The sequence below is a fragment of the Malus sylvestris genome, chromosome 5 (genome assembly GCF_916048215.2).
Source record: "Malus sylvestris chromosome 5, drMalSylv7.2, whole genome shotgun sequence".
Taxonomy (NCBI): Eukaryota; Viridiplantae; Streptophyta; class Magnoliopsida; order Rosales; family Rosaceae; genus Malus; species Malus sylvestris.
The window spans coordinates 2,462,229-2,472,191 of NC_062264.1; the positions used below are offsets into that span (position 1 = coordinate 2,462,229).

The 9,963-nt window shown below is 37.8% G+C and overlaps 1 protein-coding gene and 1 pseudogene across 4 annotated transcripts; both read left to right on the forward strand.

The window, feature by feature from the left end:
• The first annotated feature begins 2,868 nt into the window (after positions 1-2,868).
• On the forward strand, positions 2,869-4,872 carry LOC126621666 (probable protein S-acyltransferase 5; annotated as a pseudogene).
• Positions 4,873-5,090: 218 nt separating this feature from the next.
• On the forward strand, positions 5,091-9,819 carry LOC126621911 (uncharacterized). Of its 4 annotated transcripts, none has more exons than XM_050290532.1 (7): positions 5,091-5,555; positions 6,536-6,616; positions 6,899-7,034; positions 7,908-8,037; positions 8,126-8,326; positions 8,796-8,963; positions 9,117-9,819. In XM_050290532.1, the coding sequence occupies exons 3-7, from the start codon at positions 6,901-6,903 to the stop codon at positions 9,618-9,620; spliced, it is 1,137 nt and encodes a 378-aa protein (XP_050146489.1). In that variant the 5' UTR covers positions 5,091-5,555; positions 6,536-6,616; positions 6,899-6,900; the 3' UTR covers positions 9,621-9,819. The 4 variants fall into 4 exon arrangements, with proteins under 4 accessions (XP_050146489.1, XP_050146490.1, XP_050146488.1 ...); XM_050290533.1 differs by having other exon boundaries at positions 6,551-6,616; XM_050290531.1 differs by having other exon boundaries at positions 5,092-5,555; positions 6,891-7,034.
• Positions 9,820-9,963: the final 144 nt, after the last annotated feature.

The following is a 9,963-nucleotide window of genomic DNA, read 5'->3' on the forward strand; positions in this document are numbered from 1 at the left end:
AATTATTATTATATATATATATGTATACTGTTACCGACATAATTTACTGAATAATTATGGAGGCCAGAAAGAGGGAAAGTGCAACATAGAGAGAGAAGAAAGAGATGTGTAATTATGATGTGTGTACTATTCCACCTCATTGTATCTTTATTTATAGTAATAGGCAAGGAAGAAAATATCGGTGATATCGGAAATATCGGTAGTCCGAAAACACGGAAATATCGATGGAAATATCGGTAAAATATCGATATCGATAAAAATTACATGGAAACCACGGAAATTGTAAGAAAAACTTGGAAATTTTAATTGAAACTTTGCAAGATGTTTATTTAGTCAATTATCTATCAGTTTATCACAAAAAATTAGAATGAAATGCATTGCATGATAGATTTAATTGATTTAAATTGATTATATAGCGAGCTGGCAAACATTGTGAGTGTAAAAAATATGTAGTAATTAATGAAAAAAAGTTTAAAGACACCACAATCATTATATATAATGAATTAGTACAATATTTTACACTTTATATATTCATTTTTTTTTCTCTCAAATAACACACACAGACTAACACATAGCCTGGATATTTTGAAAGCAGGTTTGGATTTTTTTTTCTTCTCTCGGATAACACACACACACACCCCACTTCTACACACACACACACGCACAGACACATTGTAACAACCCAATCCCAAATTTTTATATATTTTCGTGGTTCCCCAAATAATTATGAAATTATCGTTTTAGTCCCCTATCTTAACCAAATTTGGACCATTCATCTTGATTTCCAAATTCTCTCAAGCTACCACGTGGTAGCACCCTAGCACCCTCACGTATCTCTCTCTCTCCCCACCCCGTGACCTCTTTCTCCTTCTTTCTTCTCTGCACTCACTCTCCCTCTCTCGAAGACCCTCACTCTTTCACCCTTTGACCCACACCCGAGAGCACCCACGCACACCCTTCGTGGTACTCCGTCGACGGCATCGTCACCACCTTCTACACGCCGTCGTCTCTCTCTCTCTCTTTCTCTCTCTCCCGTCGCTGCGCAACTCGACGAAACCCCAAGAATCTCCGGCGAGTTCTTCATGGGTTATGGTTAGGTAAGCCTCGAACCTCTCTTTCCGTGTTGGTTTGTTGCTTGGATGTGATTATTGAGGTTATTCTGTCCTTTTTACCAAGGATTTAGCACGGAATCAGCCCGGGAATAGGCGCACCCATCTCCGGCGAGACCGTGGGTGTCGAGAGGTTTTCCGACCACCACGGGTTGTTTCACGACAAATGGAAGGTATAAACGCACTCCTCTCGTCTCGTGCTTTTGTTTGATACCTAGATCGGGGTCTAGAACCCTTGTTTGTGGTCGGCCGAAGCTGTAGCAGCTCCGGCGTTCTTCTCCGAGTAGCACGGTTAACAAAATATCTCGATATTTCCAAAATATCGCGATATTATCGAAAATATCGCGATATTTTCGATATTATCGATAATATCGCGATATTTTCGATATTATCGATAATATCGCGATATTTTGACGAAAACCACACGGACACCTATTTAAATATCCATTACCCGAAAAATCGATATTATCGGCGATATTTCGCCGATAATATCGATATTTAAATCCATGGTAATAGGGAAAGTTAATTCCTTACAATTCTAATATAATATTAACTACAAAAGAGAATATAAAAGATATTTCTAATTATGTTAAAATTTACACAATCATATGTTTATTCCAATAAGACTGCAACATATACATATATATTATTTATATATTTTTTTTTAATTATAGTTGAAAATTGGATTGTTTCAAATTAATCTGTGTTGTCCATTCATTGTTAGGAACTTAGGGGCGTTTGTTTGCCCTCATTAAGTGGGACTGGACTGGACTAAAACTTAGAGCAATACTGTGTTTGTTACGCAGCAGGACAATGTTTAGTGGGACTTGCCGAGACTCGCCTCGACAAAGGACGTCGCTAGACGGTCTTAGCGAGTCCCATGGAAAGACACCGGATTGCTAACACCTTCGCTGCTTCACTCCATCTGCTTCTCTTCGTCTGCTTCTCTCCCTTGCTCTGCTTCATCTGCTTCTCTCTCCCATTGCCCATCAATCTACTTCTCTCTTTCCCAGATCTGAAACCCAGCCCACCCACTACCTAAATCTCAACACCAAAATTTGAAAAATAAATTCAAACAAAAACAACAACAATCCCCATATAAAAATTCATCCTTATTCCCAATAATTCCCAAAAAAAAAATAATTATTTTCCCAGAAAATTCCCGAGAAATGGATAGAGAAAGGGAGAGAGTAGCTTTGGTACAAAGAAAAATGGAGAGACGAAGGAGAGAGTAGCTTTATGGACGATTTTGCCGGAAAAATCACTTTGAAGGATATTGTTATGCAGGAAAAAATGAGTGTTGGGGGACGGCACTAACGGGGAAGAAAAGAATGAACGCCTAGAGAGAAAGTCCAGATAGAGGAGAGTGTTCCAAACACAAACACAAAGAAAAAGCTTGAATAAAAAATAAAATATTGTTGAGTTAATAATAAAATATTATTAAAACACAAAGAAAAAGCTTGAATAAAAAATAAAATATTGTTGAGTTAATAATAAAATATTATTAAATGTGTATTTAATGATATAAAATTAGGAAAATTTTATTTAAACCCATGCAACCTCTTTTTACACCCAATTTACTCTTTACACCCATTTGATTTTTAACTAAACTATTAATATCTCTTTAAACCCAAATTTAATACCTAATATACCCCCATAAACCCAATTCAATATGTAGATTTATTTTTACACTCAATCCAAAAGATCCTAAAGTTCTCCTACACCAGTCGGCGCCAATTTTGTTAGTCCTGAGAAAGCCATGAGTGACATGAAGGAAGTAGTTATCAATGGTATTACTGTGAAGTTCAAATTTTGCGACACCTGCATGCTTTACAGACCTCCTCGTTGTTCTCACTGTTCCATATGCAATAACTGCGTGCAGCGATTCGACCATCACTGCCCTTGGGTTGGCCAATGCATTGGATTGGTAAGGGACTAGGGATGGGCAAATACCCATTGGTTATGGGTAATCGCGATTACCCGTCCATTTAAATTACACGGTTACGGTTATGGATAACCGTTTAGACAATTAAACGGTTATGGGTATAACCGTTTACCTGCGAAATTTAAATGGACGGTTATGGGTATTAAACACGGTTATAAATGGGTAACTGTTTACCCATTTATTTTATATATGTAAAATTAACACAAACCATGTTCTCAATCCAATAATATTTAGCATCCAATAAATTAGCAAGGAATTCATCGGTCATTCTCTCAATAACACTACTACAGGAATGATGATTCTCATCATCAAGGAATTTGCCAAATTAATTTAAATTTTTTGTGGGTAACCGTGAAATTGATAGAAATGTTTTGACAGAAATATCTTCTAAACAATTTTTGTAACCCAATAATACTTAGCAAATATTATATTTACCTTCATTGGTAACAGTTAAAAATATTGTCTGTAAACTATTATTTCAATTATTGGAATGGTATAAGGACTTAAAAAATTAAAATATGGAAATGTATGATGAATGTACCTGTAACGGTGTTTAATTGTCAACAAAAAAAAATTATGACAATTTTTTTTTTTAATTTTCAAGTTGTTAAAAAACATGTAGACAGGTGAAAAAAGGGTAATGGTAAAAAAAAATATATAAACGAGTTAAAAATGATAAATGGGTAAACGAGTATTAAACGGTTACGGTTAAATGGGTATGCGGTTATGTGTATGGTTAACCGTTTATAAACGGTTATAGGTATGGGTATAACTGTTTAGGCAATTACCCAACGGGTAAACAGTTATGCGGATATGAGCATAAACGGTTATGGATAAATTAACCACGGTTACCCGCCCGCATAACCATTGCCCATCCTTATAAGGGACATACTTTCAAGACCTAAACCCTGGTGCTTTTCTATTTATATTTCCTTAATTCTGTGGAGGTGCTTAGTTTGAATGAATGATTAATTTATATTTGATTATAAGAATCACAAAAACTCAAACCAATTGCTCAAATTTATGTAAACTGCCTTAGATTTCTGTGTACAGCGGAACTACAGGTTCTTCTTCATGTTCGTCTTCTCTGCAACTCTTCTTTGCTTATATGTACAAGGGTTTTGCTGGGTCTACGTTGTGAGGATCATGCACGGCGAGGATATATCAATTTGGAAGGCGCTAATTAGGACTCCCGCCTCCATTGGGCTCATTACTTACAGTTTTTCACTGCCTTTTGGTTTGTTGGCGATCTTACTATGTTCCACTCATATCTCATCAGTACAAACCAGGTTAGAAGCTCATTAATTCAAGAAATCCTGCTGTGCTGTGTGGTGATATTTATTCGTGTAAATCTATCTGTACTTTTAAATTCAGGTTTATTCGTCTTGTAATGTTAGAGTTCTCTTTTGTTGTGCTTTGGCAGTCTACCTATGAAAACTTTAGATACCGGTACGATGGACGAGAGAACCCATTCAACAAAGGGACAATCAAGAACTTCATGGAGGTATTCTGCACAAGAATTTCTCCATCCAAGAACAATTTCAGGGCAAAAGTTTCAAAAGATCCTGAAGTTCTTCGTACACCAGTCGACGCCAATTTTGTTAGTCCTGTCATAGGGAAAGCTATGAGTGACATAGAGATGGGGAGGAAGCCATTATGGAATGACGCTTCAGGAGAGATGCGTGATTATGAAGGACAATTCATCAACCATGATGGAGTAAACAAGGACCCCCAAGTGAGCGAGGCTGATAGGTCCCAAGATTTAAGCGGGAGAGTCTCCGAACAGAGAGCACAGAGAGACACGTTAGCCAGATATAGAATAAACATTGTAGGGTTTAATTATAGCGTTTGTGTTTATTGATAAATTTGAGTTTTATTATTAATTTATTTTGTACTTAATAGTAATTATGCAATAGGGTAAAATAGACAATTAACATTCAAAATTTTAAGTTTGGTGTAAAAAGAGGTTGCATATGTTTAAATAAAATTTCCCATAAAATTATAGTTGTTATCTATTCTCTTTTTTAGTCCGGCACTCTATCAAAAGTTTTACTAAATCAGTTTAGCTTAGTCTCGTTTAAACCGATTCAGCTTAATCTAATCTATAAACCAATCTAGCTTATTCCTAAAACTAATGCAGTCCAGTTAGTCGGTGAAACAAACGCACCTTAGGTTCTCCAGGCTCCAGCCTTCGTTCATTTAATTTCAATTGAAGCCACTCTCAGCCGTCTGCCCACCGAGCCCTCTCCTCCTCTCTGTCTCGAATTTGAAGCTCTGCTCAACTCCGGCCAGTCACCGGCCCACCACCACACGGAGCCACCGCTTTCTCTCTCCGACGGTGGAGCCTTCCTTCACCACACAGAGCACCGCTCTATCTCTCTAACGCGATTCTCTCTCTCGATTCTCTCTATCAGAGATTCAGATTTCAGACACTCAAATTCTGATAGTCTTCGACTCTTCATCCAGTGCACTCACTGTGTACCGATTCTCCCCCAAGTCAGGTAAATTTTGGAATTAATTTAGGGTTTGTGAAATTTAATTTTCGAATTCTAGATTAGGGTTTGTGAATTTTAATATTCGAATTCTTGAAATTTAATTTTTGAATTCTAGATTAGGGTTTGTGAAATTTGTTCATGTTTTGGATTCGATGTTCATGATTGATACGGACCCTAATTTAATTTCTAAATTTATGTTTGCAGTTTACCCTTAGGAATATAAGGAAAATTGATGTTCGAATATTTACAAAATTAAAGTTTTGGATTGAATATCAACTGTAACAAGCTGAATTTATAGTCAATCTCAATCTTAAACGTTCGATCCAACCCCTTTGAAATAAAAATAAAAAGTTGGGTCAAGAGTTCGGACCGGCCTTCATTGGCCGCATGCCAAATGATGACGACTCATTGTCAAAAGCACCGGTGATCAAAACAACCCCAGCACCAACCTATATTCTATTGTCATATATATGACATAATGACCGTAAAAAGAGATAGATTAAAGTTGAGCTTTCCTAAATCCTAGGATATGGGGATGAGTTTGGCAGGTTAAAGACTTTTAATTGAGGCTCATTTAGGATTTTGGCAGGTTAAAGACTTTTTATGATTTTTTTTTTCGTTTTAGGAGTTTGGCTAGATTTGGCAGGTTAAAGACTTTTAATTGAGGCTCATTTATATGTTAATCATTTCTGCATTTTATATGTTTAATCATCTTGGTTTCGTAGTGTATTGATTGTGCATGTTTTGATAGTTAGTACAGATACAGTAGATTTTTGCTCTAGAATTCAATAATTCACTTCATCAAGAATCGCCACAAGTCCTTTTAATTATAATGATACAGTAGCTATTTGGTCTACAATACGGTAGCTGTTCAGATGAGATTAGTGGCATTTTTTTCTTCCCTTTCTATAAGAAATGCTCATGATTTCATTTGAGGAGTTGAGTAAATAAAAATGTATGTTGATTCACTTTTTCTGTCATACAAGTTGTTGCCTCTGCAGATTGTGCTGGAGCCTTGGACTTCACCTTAGGGATCGCATAGCATCTTCAATTGAATCCATAAACAGGTATGTTTTCCTGTTGCAGTCGAGTGACACCATTTTTATCTCACTAAAAGTATAGTCTCTTTACGAATGAATATGAATTCTCTATTTCTTGATAAGAATGGTGGCTAAACTTTTAAATTGCCAAATATTAAAAAGAGAAATTGCCGATTTCTCAAATATTAGGGACTAAATCAAGAATTAGGTGAAGGTTCAAGAAAAAAATCTGCAATTTCTCTTTTTAATATTTAGTGCAGGTTAATATGAATCCCAATTCCTGAACTGCAATTTATGTTAGTTCTGCAGAAATGTCGAGATCACTGGTGCAGCCGGTAGGGCAGAAGAGGCTGACGAACGTGGCAGTGGTGCGTCTGAAAAAGCACGGCACCCGCTTTGAAATCGCCTGTTACAAGAACAAGGTCCTCTCATGGCGCTCTGGCGTGTAAGCTCCCCCTCTTTCCAACCCTAATCTCTTCTGTAAGAAATTTGTATTTATATGCGAAACAATGTATTAAAAGCGTGAGGCGTGGGCGAGGCGTCCGAGGGATAGCCCAGCCTAGGCATGAGGCGTGAGGCGAAGCCTTACAGGACTTTAAATAATAGGGAATTGCTGAGAAAAACAGAGGAAAGAGGTGAGAAAAACAGAGGAAACAGCAGGGTTTTAGATACAAGAGTAATAGACTTGGCCAAAACGACGTCGTTTTGGGCCAAGTCATTTAAAAAAAATTAAAGACTTGGCCAAAACGACGTCGTTTTGGACCAAGTCTTTAAAAAACAAAAAAAAAACCCTCCTTCTTCTCCGCGGTCGTCTTCCTCGTGAAGACGCCGCACACCTGCAACCCTAAACCCAGATGGCAGAGCTTGAAAACAGAGCATTCGACTTCGATTTTGGGTCGGGGATGGATCTGGGAACGCCCTCCAACCGCCTTTAGGCGCGCCTCAGCCGCCTAGTCTCGCCTCGGCGAGTTTTCGCGCACTCCCACTGGGCAGAGGCGTTATCACTCCCGCCCCGCCTCCAAAGCCGTCTAGGCGCGCCTCGGGGCGCGTCTTTTAAAACATTGATGCGAAATTAATATCAAACCAAGATTTTCTGCAAGTGCTTTTGAATACTGTGAAGAATAGTGTTGAGAAATATGTGTAATAAATTTGCATAATAGTGCTTTGTTTATGCGAATTTGTTCATGTATATGTGAAAGTATAACTGAGAAAACAAAGAATGAAAATGTCCGCGAAACTTTTGTAGTTTGAATTTGAAACATCTTGCAGGAATTAATATGTATATATGAAAGTTGTGATGTTTTATGTTGTGGGACAGTGAGAAAGATTTGGATGAAGTACTGCAATCGCATACCGTTTACACAAATGTTTCGAAAGGTGTTCTTGCCAAGACAAAAGACTTGAAGGCCGCATTTGATTCCGATGACCAGACCAAGATTTGTTTGGAGGTCAGGGAAACAAATTTGTTTTGGTTGTTTATCTGGTTGGTTAGTTTCGTAAATGTGTTGTTGAGTCGTAAGCTTTTTCTTGTTGTAGATTTTGGACAAAGGAGAGCTTCAAGTGGCTGGGAAGGAGAGGGAATCTCAGTTGTCCAGTCAGTTTCGGGACATAGCCACCATTGTTATGCAGAAAACCTATAATCCTGAAACCCGGCGCCCTTACACTATTAGCTTGATTGAGAGTCTAATGCATGAAATTCACTTTGCTGTAGACCCACATAAAAGCTCGAAGAAGCAGGTGATTGAATCTCTCTTTCCCTTCATGTTACATAAGAATATACTTGTATGGAGTTCACTAGATGCATGCATCCCTGATAGATGTGGTTTTTGGCACTTTCACTTGATATTTAAGTAGATTATCTTAACAGTTCATATGTCATTATGATAGATATGACAGATTGGTGGATTCTAAAATGAATCTCCCAGGTTGCAAATTTTGTTTCACGGTGTCATGTTGGTGGAAAATAAGTATGCACATAGTTTGTGTGTGTGCACGTGCATAATGTTACTGTTCGGCGACTTATATGTATAATAAGTCGACTTATGTATGCATGTGCACATTTCCGCAGGGTGTTAACCTCTGTAGGTTATCCAAATATATGTGGAGGTATATCTGTGTGTGTGTGGAATGCAACATATGGGATTTAGGTTATACTGTGCATTGCCTTATTGTGTTGAATATATACACCATACCATTTCTTGTGCAGGCTCTGGAAGTTATTCATGAGCTTCAGAAGCACTTCCCAATCAAACGGTCTCCAATGAGATTGCGACTCATAGTTCCTGACCATGAATTTTCATCTCTTTCGGAGAAGCTGACTGCCTGGAATGCTAGCATAATTTCTAAAGATCAATCTGGAAGTCAGATATCTACTGTAAGTCGAAATACTTTGTCCTCCTTATTTTGCTTAGTTATCCTAAAGTACAATAATAGAGGTTGAAGTACTTTTTAAGCGTTCTACTTACAAACTACCGTTGTTGGCGTAATCGTGATCTACCTGTTTAATCTTGTGTTTTATGTTGTGCAGATTTGTGAATTGGACCCTGGTTTTTATCGTGAATGTGAGGGATTGATGATGAAGTTGCATGGTAGATATGAAGTTCTTGCACTCTCTGTGCATGCGGAGGGTGACACTGTTATCGATCAATATGATGATCATGAGGATGAACCGTCACACTCACTCAAAGATTCCTCGAACATCAGTTCATTAAAGAAAAAGGAATGTACTGATCCTGACTTGTCGAAAAAGGAGTCAGCTGATCCTGTGCTAAAATTGAGCGATGATTTGCAGAAACAGAGCAACTCTACTGGGAGTGGAAATACTGCAGCTGAGGGAAAGCAGAACAAATGCAGCACATGCAATGCATTCGTGGGCGATTCCAAGCAGTATAGGGATCACTTCAAGAGTGAGTGGCACAAGCATAACTTGAAACGCAAAACCAGACAACTTCCTCCCCTTACTGAAGAAGAGTGTGCAGCTGACATGGAAATGGACGACCATAAAGCCGATTTGAGGGATTATTCCTTCTAACAGACTTAAATGTTTAAGTCGAAAGACTCGAGTTGATTGAGAAAGATCCGACTACTTTTGGATAAATTTTGATTAGTGCTAATGAATGATTTTGTAAACTGTTCTACAACTGTTTGTGAAGATTTTTTTTACCCAATATCGTGTATTTTGGATGTACTCAAACTCAAATCCAATGTATAAAGGCTGTGTTATCTACGAACTGAAATTCCCTGGACATAGTATGGCAATATTCCCTCATATATGCAAACGATTCTCGATTGCTTAGCCTTTAAGTCTCTCCAAAGTAATGGAACTTACACGTTCGTAGTTATATATGCTCGCGAATTAGAACAACCCAACCAAC

Coding starts and splice junctions, on each gene's coding strand:
- LOC126621911 (XM_050290532.1), top strand. CDS start 6,901: ATGTCGAGATCACTGGTGCAGCCGGTAGGGCAGAAGAGGCTGACGAAC. Junction 8,038..8,125: donor AGACCAAGATTTGTTTGGAG/GTCAGGGAAACA, acceptor TTCTTGTTGTAG/ATTTTGGACAAAGGAGAGCT. Junction 8,964..9,116: donor CTGGAAGTCAGATATCTACT/GTAAGTCGAAAT, acceptor TATGTTGTGCAG/ATTTGTGAATTGGACCCTGG.